Here is a 16,467-nt window from a genome sequence, read left to right on the forward strand (position 1 = left end):
GGTGGCTCACGCCTATAATCCCAGCACCTTGGGAGGCCGAGACAGGTGGATCGCCTGAGGTCAAGAGTTCGAGACCAGCCTGACCGATATGATGAAACCTTGTCTCTACTAAAAATACAAAAATTAGCTGGGTATGGTGGTGTGTGCCTGTAATCCCAGCTACTCGGGAGACTGAAGCAGAATTGCTTGAACCCAGGAAGCAGAGGTTGCAGTGAGCCAAGATCAGGCCACTGCACTTCAGCCTGGGCGACAGAGCAACATTCTGTCTCAAAAACAAAAACAAACAAACAACAATGACAACAAAAAAACCTATCCCATAATCTCCCAGCAGATACTCTCTCCTTTATGAAGACCAAACAAGCTCAAACAGGTGACTCCCTAGGTATGAAGGTTAAAGCAAGATTTGGGTCAGACTACATACATTTCAAAATACAGAAAAGAGAAAGGGAGGGTAGGATTTTATTATTGTTGTTGTTGTTGTTATAGGAGCAACATCCAAAAATGTCAAACTTTCTCAAGATGCAGTGTAACCCAGTGGTTAAGAGCAAGGACCTGGCTCTAACACGTTAGCTATGTGAGGTTTCTTTACCTCTCTGAAACTATTTTATTATCCAGCAAAACAGAAGCAAGATAACCTATCTCAGAAGGCCATTGTGAAGATTAAATAACACTTAACCCAAAGCAGGTATTCAGTACAGTAGCATCCCTTATCCAAGGTTTTGCTTTCCATAGTTTCAGTTGCCAGTGGTCAACCATGGTCTGAAAATATGAAATGAAAAATTCCAGAAATAAACAACCTGTACGTTTTAAATTATGTACTGCTCTGAGTAGCAGATGATGAAATCACAGGCTCTGCTCCTTTGTCCAGCACATCCATGCTGTAGATGATACCCACCTGTGAGTTAGTACCCATCTCAATGATCAGATTGACTGTCATGGTATCATAGTCCCTGTATTAAGTAACACTCATTTTACTTAATAAGGACCCCAAAGCACAAGAGTACTGATGCTGGCAATTTGGATATGCCAAACAGAAGCTATAAACTACCTCCTTTAAGTAAAAAGGTAAAACTTCTCAGCTTAATTAAAAGAAAAATTGTATGCTGAGGTTGCTAAGATCTATGGTAAGAGCAACCTTCTATCTGTGAAATTATGAAAAAGGAAAAAGAAATTAATGCTAGTTTTGCTATTGCTGATGTACCTCAAACTGCAAAAATTATGGCCACAATGTGTGATAAGTGCTTTAGCTAAGATGGAAAAGTTATTATATTTGTGGGTGGAAGACACAAACAGAAATGTGTTCTGACTGATGGCAATCAGGTTTGGTACTATTTGAGATTTCAAGCATCCGCTGTGGATCCTGAAACATATCTGCCTCAGATAAGTGGAGACAACTGTCTATGTTACTGAGACCAACACATGCACACAAGTGAGAGAGCTGACTGAACTGGGGTGGCCTTACTCCACAGCCTGGTCTCCTCTGTCACACTGCTTTACCAAAGTAGAAAGAAAATGAACAAATTCCTTCAGGTAAAGCATCCCAAGAAAGGTTCCCAACAAGCTTCACAGGATTAGTGGATTTAGCAGGACCATAAAAACCTAAGGTTTGAGAACTCACCTTGATGGCCTGGAGTAAAGCCTCATTCTGATTTCTCTCCTTCTTTTCTTTCAAGCTGGCTTTCCTCACATCCCTCTGTTCAATTCGCTAAAAATGAAATTTAGATGCATCAGCTCTAGAGACCTGGCTTCCTCTTCTATTGCCCCAGCCTGCTCCTAAATTATTATCTCTGATCTCTATCCAACCCAAGCTCCTGTGTTAAGGAATACCAGTGGCTAGATTTTAGCTCAATAAACATTTACAAAGTACATGCCTAGATGTCAGACCCAGTGGCAGCAAAAGTTTAAATTTACTTCCTGTGTGTACCCAAGGAACTCATAGTCTACTGAGGGGTTGAGGGGTACAGACAAGTAAAGAGCCAAGTGTAACAGGTAGATTATGTACTACTCTGGTGGTGTGAACCGAGTGCTATGAAACACAGCCTGGGTGATAGAGACCTTGACGCTATAGATTTTTTTTTTTTTTTAATTATAACCACCCTAGTGGGTATGCAATGGTATCTTACTATGGTTTTGATTTGCATTTCCTAATAATTAATGATGTTGAATATCTTTTCATGTGCTTTTTGGCCATTTGTGTGTCTTTGGAGAAGTGTCTATTCACATCCTTTGCTCATTTAAAAAACTGAGTTACCTGTCTTATTGAGATGATAAGAGTTGTTTATATATTATAGATAAAAACTCCCTTATGACTTACAAATATTATCTTCCATTCTGTGGACTTTTTCTTTTTCTTTTTTTTTTTTTGTAGAGACACGGTCTCACTTGATTGCCCAGGCTGATCTCGAATTCCTGGCCTCAAGTGGTCCTCCTGCCCTGGCCTCCCAAAGTGCTAGGATTACAGGTGTGAGCCACTGCACCTGGGCCCTTTTCACTTTTTTCTTCACATTTATCTTAACCTTTTCATTTTTTTGATGGTATCCTTTGAAGCAAAAAGCTTTTACTTTTGATGAAGTCCAATCGATCTACTTTTCCTTTTGTTGCTTGTGCTTTGTGTCATATCCAAGTTCATGAAGCTTTATACCTATGTTTTCTTTTAAGAGTTGTGTAGTCTCCGCTCTTACATTTAGGTATTTGATCCACTTTGGGTAACTTTTTTATATAGTATGAGGTAAGGTTCTAGCTTCATTCTCCCACATGTGAATATCCAGTTGTCCCACTGTCATTTGTTGAAAAGATTACCTCCCTATTGAATGGTCTTGGCATGCTTGTTGAAAATAAATTCCCCATAAATGTGAGGGTTTATTTCTGAGCTCTCAATTGTATTACATTGACCTATATGTCTATTCTTACGCCAGCATCACAATGCCTTGATTACTGTAGCTGTGTGGTATGTTTTGAAATTGGGAAGTGTGAGTCTTCCAATTCTGTTTTTGTCTTTCATGATTGTTGGTTATTCAGAGTCCCTTGAATTTCTATATGAATATTATGATTAGCCTGTCCATTTCTACAGAGAAGCCAATTGGACATTTCATACAGATTGCACTGAAATTAGCCAGATGTGGCATTACATGCCTATAGTCCCAGATACTTGGGAGACTGAGGCAGGAGGGCTGCTTGAGCCCAGGAGTTTGAGGTTGCAGTGAGCCATGATCTTGCCACTGCACTCCAGCCTGAATATTATTAGAGCAAGTTCATGTCTCAAAAAAGAAAATTACACTAAATTGATATATTAATTTTGGGAGTATTACCATCTAACAATATTAAGATCTAATCTATAAACATGGGATATCTTCCTACTTACTTAGGTCTTCTTTAATTTCTTTCAACAATGTTTTCTGTATTTTTAGAGTATAAGTGTTAGCTACTTTTGTTAAATGTACTCTTAAGTATTTTTTGATGCTATTGAAAATGGAATTGTTTTCTTAATTTCATTTTCAGAGTGTTCATTAAAAATCTATAGAATACAAACAATTTTTGTGTACTGGTGATGTTGTTTCCAACAAGCTTGCTGAATTGTTTATTAGTTCCAAGAGTTTTTTAGTGGATCCCTTAGGATTTTCTATATAATGTCATGTTGTCTGCCTATAGATGGTTTTACTACTACTTCTCTTCCACTCTTTCATTTTTTTTTTTTTTTTTTTTTTGAGACAGAGTCTTGCTCTGTCGCCCAGGCTGGAGTGCAGTGGCGCGATCTCGGCTCACTTGCAAGCTCCACCTCCTGGGTTCACGCCATTCTCCTGCCTCAGCCTCCCAAATAGCTGGGACTACAGGTTCCTGCCACCACGCCCAGCTAATTTTTTGTATTTTTAGTAGAGACAGAGTTTCACCGTGTTAGCCAGGATGGTCTCGATCTCCTGACCTCATGATCCACCCGCCTTGGCCTCCCAAAGTGCTGGGATTACAGGCGTGAGCCACTGTGCCCAGCCACTCTTTCATTTTTGAAGAATAGGTTTGCTAGATATAGAATTCTTACAGTCTTTTTCTTTTAGCTCTTCGAATATGTCATTTACCTGCCTTTTGGCCTTCATGGCTTCTGATGAGAAAGCTGTTAATTTTCCTTAGGATTTTTTGTACATGAAGAGTCATTTTTCTCTTGCTACCTTTAAGTTTCTCTTCTTTGTTTTTCAACAGTTTGATTATAATGTGTTTAGGTATAGATCACTTTAAGTTTATCCCACTTAGAGTTTGTTAAACTTTTTAGATGTATACATTAGTGTTTTTCACCAAATTTGGGGAGTTTTGGCCAGTATTTCCCCAAGTATTCTTTTGCCCATTTCTCTCTCTCCTCTCCTTCTGGGACCCCCATTATGCCTTTGTTGGTATGCTTAATGGCTCTCTTCATCCTTATTCTTTTCTCATTCTGTTCTTCAGATTGGATAATCTCAACTGATACATTTTTTTTTTTTTTGAGATGGAGTCTCGCTCTGTCGCCCAGGCTGGAGTGCAATGGTGCTATCTTGGCTCACTGCAAGCTTCACCTCCCAGGTTCACGCCATTCTCCTGCCTCAGCCTCCCAAGTGGCTGGGATTACAGGCATGTGCCACCACACCCGGCTAATTTTTTTATATTTTTAGTAGAGATGAGGTTTCACCATGTTAGCCAGGACAGTCTCGATCTCCTGACCTCGTGATCCACCCGCCTCGGCCTCCCAAAGTGTTGGGATTACAGGCGTGAACCACTGCGCCTGGCCTCAACTGATACATCTTAAGTGTGATGATTCTTATTACTGCCTGCTCAAATGTGCTATTGAGCCCTTCTAGTGAATTTTTCACTTCAATTATTGTACTTTTCAACTACAGAACTTCTGTTAAGTTCTTTTTAGTAACTTCTCTTTGTTGATATTCTCTATTTGGAAGACATCATTCTCATACTTTTTCTAGTTCTTTAGACACTATTTCCTTTCATTCTGAGAAGATATTTAAATTAGCTGGTTTAAAGTCTTTGTCTAGTAAGTTCCACATCTAGGCTTCCTCTAGCTAATGACCAGACAGTAAGTCTTCCAATCTTTGTCAAGAGGCTTTGTGTACATGTTGAAGCACACTTTTATCATTCACCCAAGCAGTTTACAATTCTACCTTAGACTTCACCTCCTGCTTGCAGAGACTCTGAGAGCTTAGGATCTTCTCAGGTCTTTCCTGAGCACATGTATAGCCCTGGGCACATGTGTGACCATCTAGACTCCAGGAATACTGGAGCTTTTTGGAGCCTCCACAGAATTTCATTCCCCCGTTTTTCCTTTTAAGCTTTATGATGCACCTATTGTTTGCTCCAAGTGTTATCCACTGCTTCAGCTTCTACAGTCTTTAACAATTGCCTCTAACTGTTTTTGACAAATTCTCTCCCACCTTTTCATTCCCCCTATTTTTTGGCCCTATGTAAAAAAAGCTTTTCATACTGGGTAAGCTCCAAGTCAGGTCATATAAAAATAGCCCTGTGAGCGGGGTCTTCCAGGGATCCACCAGATGGTAAAATCATGACAATTCTCTGGGGAAAGGCTTTGAAAGAGCCTGTTCTGCCTCCTTTGGTGGCTGCAGGCTGCTCATTTTCACCATGACTGTGGGCTATGGGCCTTCAAGGCTACTGTGGAACTGGGGAGGAGGGAGATGAAAACAGAGCAAGTTAAAATGTCACAAAGCTTGCTGTTCTTACTGAGGTTCCATCATTTTTCTTGAATAAACATGCCCCAGATTGCTGCAAACCTCTGGTTCATTTCCAGAGTCCTAGGGAAGTTAATTCTGACCATTTTTGCCAGTTTCCTCATTGATCTTATAGAGAAAAAAAATTTTTTTTTTGAGACGGAGTCTCGCTCTGTCGCCCAGGCTGGTATGCAGTGGTGCCATCTAGGCTCACTGCAAGCTCCGCCTCTTGGGTTCATGCCATTCTCTTGCCTCAGCCTCCCAAATAGCTGGGACTACAGACGCCCACCACCACAACCAGCTAATTTTTTTGTATATTTAGTAGAGACGGGGTTTTACTGTGTTAGCCAGGATGGTCTCAATCTCCTGACCTCGTGATCCACCCACCTCGGCCACCTAAAGTGCTGGGATTACAGGCGTGAGCCACTGCACCCAGCTGGAGAAAATTTTTGAAGGTCTCTAGTCCACCACTGTGACTAACACTACCCCTCTCTATTTTGTAAATTCTGGTTTTATTAATTACTGAGAGAGTTGATATATCCACCTATTTGTGGATTTGTCTCTTCGAGTTGTCAAGTTTTGTGTCACGCATTTTGAAGCTGTTATTAGGTGCCTACACATTTAGAATTGTTAAATATTCTTATAAGCTGGTCCTTTTATCATTTAAAAAAATGCTTCAATGGCTGTGCACAGTGGCTCATGCCTGTAATCCTAGCACTTTGGAAGGCTAAGGCAGAAGGACTGCTTGAGCCCAGGAGTTTGAGACCAGCCTGGGCAACATAGTGAAACCCTATCTCTACACATTTAAAAATTAAAAAAAAAAAAAATTAGCCTGGCATGGTGGTGCATGCCTGTAGTTCCAGCTACTCAGGAGATTGAGGCAGGAGGATCAGCTGAGCCCAGGAGGTAAAGGCTGCAGTAAGCCATGATCATGTCACTGCACTCCAGTCTGGGCAACAGAGCAAGACTCTGTCTCAAGAAAAAAAAAAAGGCTTCACTTCATCTCTGGTAATACTTGCTGCCTTGAAGTCTACTCTGTCTGATATTAATATAGCCACGAGTCTGTTGGCTATATGCCAAGTACACAGGAACCCAGAATCAACTTGTACTCAGACATAGGGGAATAATTCAGCTATTCAGCAAGCAATGTCACCTAAACCTAATATCAGGGTTCTGGGCCTTGAAATCTCCCTTTAATTGTGACTGTCCCCAGTAGCCCTCTAGACATTCATTCCTGTATATACCACTTTCAGAAATTCTGGCCACATCCAATTACCTAGGCTCAGAATTCTGTTATTGAGCCATGTGGGTCCATAGAGATCTACCTTTTCTACCATTTCATATGACCAGAATGACCTCGGGTCATTGCTGATGACATGTGACATTTCTGGCACTTAATAGCTAAAATAATGATTAAAAACAGTAATAATAATGGAATACCATCACTACCCAAAATAATATCCAACATTTAAATAGCATTACTGTGTGTATGTTCCAGGTGCTATTTAAAAAACATTACTTATGTTAAACCATCTAAACTATATAACAGCCCTATAAGGTAGGAAGTATTTTAATCCTCCTCCTACTAGTGAGGTAGCTAAAGCACAAAGAGATCAGCAAGTTGTCCAAGTCACACAACTCTCGTGAAGGGAGTCTTCAAATTCAGGCAGTGGCTCCAGAGTCTAAGCTCTTAGCCACTGTGCAACACTGCCTCACATGCCTGTTAATAGAAAGCCAGAACTAGTCTTAAGGTCTCTTAATTCCTGGTTTCGGTCTCTCTCCACGGCTTATACTATGGAATGGAAGCATATAATATATACTGGGAGTCTTTAGCTGGCCCTGAACACGTGACATTGTTATGTGACTGTATATAGTAAAGGTATCTAATTTTGCCCTGGACAAGACATATCTCCATTCAGATTGATGGGGATACATTCTGAAAAATGCACAATCATTGTTTTACAAGCATCATGGAATGTACTTACAGAAACTGAGATGGTACAGCCTGCTACATACCTAGATTATATGGTACAGCCTATTGCACCCAGGCTACAAACCTATATAGCACATAACTACACTGACTACTGTAGGCAACTATAACACAATGGTAACTATCTGTGTAGCCAAACATATCTAAACAGAGAAAAAGTACAGTTAAAATATGGCATTATAATCTTATGGGACCACTGTAATATATGCAGAGTTCCATCATTGAATAAAACACTGTTATGTGGCACATGACTGTACTACCACTATACACACCATCTATCCTTGCTTACCTCTATATCACACTGTAACTGTTTACTTGTCTGTATTCTCCACAGAGTTCCAAGAGTAGAGACTAGTTTTGGGTTTTGTTTTTAAAAAGTTACAATGACTTGAGAGACACCATCTTGGGAATGCCACTTAATGCTAATTAGCAAATGCTAATTGGCTGCTGACAGTCACCAACCTTCAGCTTGTCTGCTTTAGCCCTCAATTCCAGAAGCTTCTTCTCTTTGCCATCTATTTGCAGTCCCTCATCACACCAGTTCACGGCCTCGGCAAAGTGCTTCAGTTCCAGGTGGCATAAGGCACCTGCAGAACTCAGAACCCTTAGGATCCAAGAACAACATGCATGGAAAGAGCCTGCTTTGAGCAAGATCTCCCACCCCTAGCAACTACTAGCCAGTACCCTGAAGGCAAAATGGAGGATAATGCCCCTTATACTGCAGTCCCCAGACAAGGAAGAATATTTTTTGTGTCCTAAATCAGAAAAATCCCTAAGGTCCATTTAGTTCAAAATTCCTGTAAGTCTCCCTGGTATTAAGGGCTCTTAAAGTAGGAAAAGCTATAACTTAGTGGCAAACTATATAGATCGAGGCTAGAAATCTGGCTGTGTCATTTACCAGCTAGACCTTAGACAAAGGACCAAGCATATCCAAGCTTTAGGTTCCTCGTCTACAAACAGGAAGGATAAAGTCCATCCCAGATGATTTTTTAAAGGAGGAAAAAGCAGAATTTGCTTCAGCTATTCATCAAGGCAGTGGCAAGGCCAAAGACACTATTTCTTTCCTGATTTTGTTCTTTATGGCTACCAGTTGAAGCTGCCTCTCCCCCATCAAAAATAATAATAATAATAATAATGTTATCATGTACATCTTTCTCCATTTAGCCTCTTTAGGTTTTCCACAGAATTTCAAAATATAAGAATTGTAAGGGCTTAGATGTCAACAGAATCTAACCTCATCTTCTAGAGATGAGCAAACTGATATTCAAAGTGGGTGTCTTGCCAAGGTCACACTGTAAGTTAAACCAACAACTGAATCAAGGATTACACACTTCCAGCCTGAAGTAAATTCCACAGGACTACCTAGATTCAATTTATCAGTCAATCTTTGTTCAGTACCTTCTTTTCCTACAGCTGAGGGACATGGATCTGCCTACTGCCCTTAACCATGAACATTTAAAGAGGCATAATTTTGATAAAGCATTCTAAGCTGGTCCATGGGGATGCAGGGAAGATTAATATGTGATGAATAAATTAAAGTTTGCAAAGCACCTATGAGCTTCTGAAAGAAAAGGTGAAGTATAAAAGTAATAAAAGCACTATTATTACATAGAAAGGTCAGACTACAAGAGAAAACATAATCTGAGAACATCTCAGCACCAGAGTCATCAGCAAAGGTCCCATAACTTATCTTTTAATTAACATTAACATGGCATTTGAAGACCTTTGCTTTCAATCAGCTAATTTGGGGGGAAAAAATATCAGAATGTGGCTTTGCAACTGCTTTGTTTTAATTAATTTTATTATTTATTAATTTAAAATGACGGGTTTCTATTTCTCTACAAATTCTTAAAACGTAAAGGGTTAAGTCATTCTCTGAGGAATTCTTTTAAAAGTGGCATGTTGCTGCTGATAAGGAACAGGAATTTAATACCTAGACTGCAAAAATCAGATGACTTTATTAGTATCCTAGCACCTCCATATCAAAGCTTTAAATGTCATACTGTAGTTCTACAAGACTTACCTCTTATTATTGCTTTGAGGTGGCAGGGTTTTAGCTTTCTGGCAGCTGTCACATCATTGAGAGCAGAACGAAAATTGCCTAACAAAACACCATTTAGTAAAAGAGAGAAGTTTTGAGATCAAAATGTTTCCAAAATTTTATACATAGTGACAAAGACACTGTTGTACAATCTTGGGGAAACACAAATGAGAGCAACTGTTTTTTTGAAAAAATACGGTTGTACTCGTCAAGAGCCTTAGAAATGTCTGTAACAGGCAATCTACAGAACTGTAAATGACTAGTAAGCACATGAAAAGATGTTCAAGATCACTAATGATTAGGAAATTAAAATTAAGAAATTGCTAAAAGTTAGACAAATAATATCTAGTATTAGAAAAGATATGGAAAAGGGGCACTCTCAGGGTAAACTGGAAAGCAAATTAGCATGTACTTTGTGCATATACTTTGACCCAACAATTTTCTTCTGGAAAATCATCAAAAATACTTGAACAAATGTGCAGGGATAAATGTAAAAGCATGTTAACTACAGCATTACTTTAATTGTGAAAAGCTGGAGATAACCCAGATATACTCAATTTGGTAATGATTACATGAATTATGGTAAATCCATACTACTGAATACTATGCAGCCATTAAAAAGAATGAGATAGATCCTCATGTAAGAGACATGGTAGGATGTCTGTTCTATATTGTTTTAAGTGGTAGTTCTATGAGTATAGAAGAAGCCTATTTTTAAAAAAAACAAACCAAACTAAACATCTAGACACACGTATATATTTGTAAGTGCATTAAAAAAAAAAAAAAAAGGTATGCAATCACACACATACCAGTTACCCAAACTGGGAAGCGATGAGGTATACTTTAACTTTCTGGAGTATACTGTAATTATTACTTAATGGTTTAGTATTTACCTAAATCTCTAGCCCAGGGGTCAGCAAAATATTTTGTAAAGGGCCAGATAAATATTTTAGGTTTTGCAGGCCACATGTGGTCTACTGCACATTCTTCTTTGTTTTATTACAATTCTTGAAAAATGTCAGAAACATCTGGGGAGGTGGCTCACTCCTGCAATCCCAGTATTATGGGAGACCGAGGTGAGAGGACTGCATAAGACCAGGAGTTCAAGACCAGCCTGGACAACATAGCAAGACTCTCTCCCTACAAAAAAAGTTTTAAAAATTTGCTGGGCATGGTGGTACATGCCTACAGTTCTAGCTACTCGGGAGGTAGAAGTGGGAGAATTGCTTGAGCCCAGGAGTCTAAGATTGCACTAAGCTATGATCACACCACTGCACTCCAGCCTGAACAGAGTAAGACCCTGTCTCTTTAAAAAAAATTAAAAAAATTTTTTTTTAAAAAGTATGGAACATTTTCAGTTCATGGCAAGCCAAGGGGCCAGTGGTGGACTCTGAGTCATAGTTTGCCAAATCCTGCTTTAGCCTAATGAATAATCAGAATTATTAGAAAAATATTATGACTTTGTTTTTGCATTATTTATAAAAACCAAAAAGCAGCCTATATAGTTAACAATAGTAGACTAATAAAGCAAACAGTATAAATAGTGTCATGTCCATATGATGCAACTTTAGCTAGTGAAATAACATTCAAAAATGATTTTTAATGATGGGTGAAATTGTTTTGTTATAAAATTAAGTGAAAAACCTGAATATCAAACTGGAAGAACAGTAGGATCTCAACCATGGAAAAAAATGCACATGAAAGTGATCCAAGGACTTTTAGTTAAAGGAGGCAGACTGAACACATACATTTAACTCAATCCCCATTCTCCCGCCCATAGAGACAAAGAAAATGAGAAGGACACAGAACACAGTCTGAAAGCTGGAAAACAAAGGGACAAGTAACTGATGTATCAGGCTTAAGGAAACTGAATTCTAAACCAACAGAGGGAAAGCCGAAAAGCTACCAAGCGGTACTGCAGAAACTACAAAGTACCCAGGACTTAGGAACTGACGGCACCAGGTACCTCTGGAAGTGGGGGTGAAGGTGGGTTGAAAATCTACTTAATCAGAGTCCCATATTCCTTACCCCTCTGCTGCACCAGTGACCTACTCCTCCCCTATTCCACCAGGTGGAAGGCTGGAAGACAACAGACCCTAGCAGACAACAAAACAGTGGGTCTTTGGACTGGAACCCCCAGGCACAAGGGTGATTCAGTAAAGGAAATATTAAAGATTGAGCCCTTGGTCCTCTTCTCCTACTTGATTTCCAAAGTATTAGCAGCCAGGATTTCCAAAAAGAGAAAAAAGAGTAAAAAAGAAAAAGAAAAATATCAAGGAATTCAAGAAAATTTCCTAGAAACATGAGTTTCCAGACTGAAAAGGTCTACCGAGTACCCAACACAAGGCACAATGTTATGAAATTTCAGCACACCAGCCCCAGAGTCCTAGGTCCTCTCTAAATTCTGTGATAACAAACACGGGTCTAAGCTGGGTGCAGTGGCTCAAGCCTGTATTACCAGCACTTTGGGAGACCAAGGCAGGTGGATCACTTGAGCTCAGCAGTTCAAGGCCAGCCTGAGCAACATAGCGAGACTCCTGTCTCAATTTTAAAAAATAATTAAAAAAAAAAAAAAACCCACAGGTCTAACATAACCAAGACTAGTCACCAGCAATACTACTTAAATAATCATTTCCCAAATTTACCACTACAGAACCTGCATGAGGTTAGTGTTAACTGAAGAGGAAGCTTACAAAATTTGAGAAACCCAGGGTAAATTTATTTTCTTGCAGGCTATCTCAGTGTCTTTAACATGTTAATGTGTACTGCAAATCTCTAAGAGGCAGCATTTTCCAAACTTCCTCATCCTCCTGGGTGCGGTGGCTCACATCTGTAATTCCAATACTTAGGAGACTGAGGCGGATGGATCACTTGAGCCTGAGTTCGAGACCAGCCCAGGCAACATGGAAAAACCCTGTCTCTACAAAAAAATGTAATAAAGTAAAAAATATGAATAAATAAAGAAAAGAGTTAAAATTCCTCATCCAAGCAACTTTTTAGAAACAGGGTCTCACTTTGTCACCCAGGCTGGAGTGGAGTGGCATGATTATGGCTCCCTGCAACCTTGAGCAAACCTCCTGCCTCAGCCTCCCGAGTAGCTAGGACTACAGGCAGGCACCGCTATGCCCAGTTAACTTTTTTGTAGAGCCAGGATCTCACTATGTTGCCCAGGTTGGTCTTGAACTCCTGACCTCAGCCTCCCAAAGTGCTTGGATTATAGGTGTGAGCCACTGCACCCAACCAAAAAATATTTTTACCTCCCACAGAACACTCTGAGATATTCTCCCTTAGATTAAAATGGCTTCTCTCACCTAAAGATCTCTACTGCCTTAATCCTGCTAGCATCCTTGAAAAGAGGATAAAAGGCAGAAACATACATTTTTTGAGAGAGTAGAAGCCCTTGGGCTCAAAAATCTCAGAACATACTGCTTCATACATCAAACACCTTACTAGAGTGACCAAGTCACTTTTTGGGTTCAGATAGTAAGAATTACACAATCCATTCTGTTTCTCTTTTTATCATGTAAACTTGGAAGAACAGAGTTCAATCAGAGTAAACTATCCTTAGTCTAGGTTTCTGTGATAACAGCCCCTCATCCTCTGATGTTCTCAAACCTCCACTAACCATCATAATGGCTTGTATCATAAGTTTATTCTTCAGAAAGCACTTATAAATTACCCAGATAGTACTGTGCTGCTGCCCGGTTGGTATAAAGGACAGCATTCAAATCAGGATCTGCACATTTCTTCTTTAATCCTTCAGTGTACGAAATTACAGCTTTCTTGTAGTCTTTTTCTTTAAAGTAATCATTGCCCTCATCTTTATAGGTCTTGGCCTGTTCTGCAAAGAAGAGGAAAAATAATCACTATTGCCTACTTTTAAAAGGCTCATTAAAAATAGATTCTAAATCATGCAATAATATACTATATGATACACCGAAGGGAAGAAATCAATAGGGAAAGGAAACTCAATGTTACGATAAAAGTGGGTATCAACATGGACAAAGTCACACAAATTTAATGCTAATTCCAAATATCTTACAAGGTAGATTACTAAGTGTTTTCCAAAAAAAGAAGCATAAAGGAAAAAGGTATACTATCCTCGCTATTGAAGAAAATAATTTTTTTTTAATCACTGAAGAAATCAGTGAGGGACACGGGGATTGATTATACCTCTGCTTTTGCTTATGTTGTTTATTCTGTGGAGTGCAAATTCCCCTCCTCACTAGCAAAAGCCTATAAAATTACAAAGATTCAGCTCAAATTTCTTATCTATTGTGAATCCACTTCTGCTCCTTAAAGTGTTCCAACAGGACCCACTACCGCTGTAGTATACACCTACATGTTGACACTTATAACACAAGTTTGTCTTGATTCTTTCAGACAATAGGCTTCTCACTGAGCCTGACCTTGGAGGGTGGAATTGTGTCTTATTCATCCCTGTATCCCCAATTCCTACCACTTAGTAGGTACACAAAGAAGTATGTTGGAGTGAATAATGGCAAGTTAGCTCAGGTTAACTTCTTGTTATCAATCAGAACCCTTCTAACCCACACTTAATTCAGTGGAAACACAAAACAAATATTAGTCATGTTAAGATACCTTCTGGAGAACGCTCCTCATCAAAAATAATTGACTGGAGACAAGCCAAGTCAGGATTCTCCCTGGGATCAATTTCTGATGGCGCTCTCCTCATAAATAGGGGGACCTTTTCAAATTCCTGGAAATGGTTAAGAATGAACTACATGAATAAGCTTTTCTACTGAGCAGATCCAATTCCATGACTCATTATCAAAGTTTTATTTACTCATCATGATTTGCAAATCATCACAGCTAGCTGTATCCATTCAGGCCTCCGCTTCCCTTCTGTAAAATGGGAGTGCGGTGTAATGGTCTCTAATGATTGTTTTAGTTCTCATATACTACAAGAGCGGCAGGAATTACCATTAATTGAGCGCCCTTATGGTCTTGACACTTTACCAACTGTCTCATTTCATCTTTGCTATTGGTGATATAGTTCGGGCAGTTTTACAGATAAGGAAACGGGTTCAGAGAAGTTAAGTAACTGACCCATATCAGAGCCAATAAGTGGTGGAGTCACAGGCCTACTCCAAGACCTAGGTTCTCAGATGTACTGACAGCTTAAGAAGCAACTCAAAACCTCGAGGCCGATTTTCAATACTCAACTAGAAACCAGCCATCGGCTGGCAGCGCCAGGGATCTGGAATTGAGGGAGGCGCCCCAAAGCCCGGGTGCCCCACGCCCCTACACACATGCGGAGACCACAAAACAGCCCACCTCCTCCCACTGGTCCTCATGAAAGCCGCCACGGTAAGGCTGGCTCTGGAACTTTTCCAGGAAGGAGTCCATGACGTCGTCTGAGGTGGGATCCTGCCCAGGTTGCTCCATAGCTGATGCCCTGCCTTCCAGCCCGGGTCCCGGCGCCTTGAAGCGAGCACCCCTTCCGGCGGCGCGAGTGCCCTTTCCTCAATCCTCCCGGCGACGCAGGCCCGCGCGCCTTGGGTTCCGCCGGCCCGGGAGCGTGACCAGGCGTGGCCAATACGCTCCTCCCCCGGCCCGCCCTCGTCGGCGATGCCTGGCCTCTCCTGGCCCGAATGCTTTTGGGGTGGTGCGTAGGCCGGAATCCCCAAAGCCCCCATCTCACTTCATTCATTTGTTCGTCAGTCAGTCAACACATACTTTTTTAGCTTTCTGCGCTTCCGGCCTGTTCTAGTGGCTGGCTATATAGTGGTGGGCAGAGCAGATGAAATCCCTGCCCTCTAGGAGTTGCTAAGGCAGTGGGGAGGAAAGGACAATAGACAGTTGAGATGTAAGAGTTTGTCAGGGGTAGCAAGAGCTACTGGGGAAAAGTTTTAAACAGGATGGGTAGACATTCTGCCAGATGCCTGGGAGTGACCAGGAGGGGTCTGGGAAAGGCATTCCCATAGAGGGAACAGGGAACAGGCCGGAACCCTGATGAAGGAGGGTCTTCTGTGCTTGGGAAACAGCAAGGAGGCCAGTGGGGCTGAAGCAGAGTGAGGAAGGGGGCAAGGAGATGATGAAGTGGGAGGACAAAAGGGCTGTAACTATGAGGATCTGGCCATTTCCTCAGAGTGGGATGGGACCTTTTGGAGAGTTTCGAGGAAAGGAGAGTCTGATCAGACCTCTGTCTCTGAGCTTAGCCACCCCTAACTCCCACAGCTCAGACGGAAACAGGGTCTCCAGTCCAGGTGCTGCAGGCCTGGTTAGGCAGCCCCTGTGGCTTCCTGCAGCTGCCCTACCGGCCAGCAAATGGCTGAAGTTCCCCGGGGCTACAGCCTTGGGGAGCTCCTAGCCTGGTCTGAAATGAAAAGCAGACAGGAAGCACACCAATCTAAACTGGCCTTGGGTCACAGGTCTGCTCAGTGAAGGCTCAGAGGGGTGGGATTCAAGGTGATGCAGAGCTGAGATCAGAGCTGAGGAAGGTCTCTGCAGATGGATAGAGGACTCCGCGTTTTAGGCGGTGGGAGCTCACATGTGGAGAGAAGCGTGGAGGTGTGCACCAGCCCGCCATGCTGGGTACTGCAAGTGTTAAGAGGTGTGGCCGGTGCCTCATGCCTGTAATCCCAGCACTTTGGGAGGCCGAGGCAGGCAGTTCATGAGGTCAGGAGATCGAGACCATCCTAGCTAACACAGTGAAACCCTGTCTCTACTAAAAATACAAAAAATTAGCCGGGCCTAGTGGCACGCACCTGTAGTCC

At 41.2% G+C, this 16,467-nt stretch overlaps 1 protein-coding gene across 1 annotated transcript in view; it reads right to left on the reverse strand.

Annotated features, from left to right (window-relative positions):
* TTC4 (tetratricopeptide repeat domain 4) overlaps positions 1-15,217 on the reverse strand; it is a 28,741-nt gene extending 13,524 nt beyond the window's left edge. Inside the window, exons 1-6 of the mRNA XM_023187837.1 lie at positions 15,026-15,217; positions 14,330-14,447; positions 13,407-13,568; positions 9,710-9,787; positions 8,149-8,273; positions 1,619-1,705 (exon numbers count right to left, since the gene is read on the reverse strand). Of these exons, the coding sequence (XP_023043605.1) occupies positions 1,619-1,705; positions 8,149-8,273; positions 9,710-9,787; positions 13,407-13,568; positions 14,330-14,447; positions 15,026-15,136 (681 nt within the window). The 5' untranslated portion in view covers positions 15,137-15,217. The remainder of the gene's footprint in view (positions 1-1,618; positions 1,706-8,148; positions 8,274-9,709; positions 9,788-13,406; positions 13,569-14,329; positions 14,448-15,025) is intronic.
* Positions 15,218-16,467: the final 1,250 nt, after the last annotated feature.

The sequence above is a fragment of the Piliocolobus tephrosceles genome, chromosome 1, assembly GCF_002776525.5.
Source record: "Piliocolobus tephrosceles isolate RC106 chromosome 1, ASM277652v3, whole genome shotgun sequence".
Taxonomy (NCBI): domain Eukaryota; kingdom Metazoa; phylum Chordata; class Mammalia; order Primates; family Cercopithecidae; genus Piliocolobus; species Piliocolobus tephrosceles.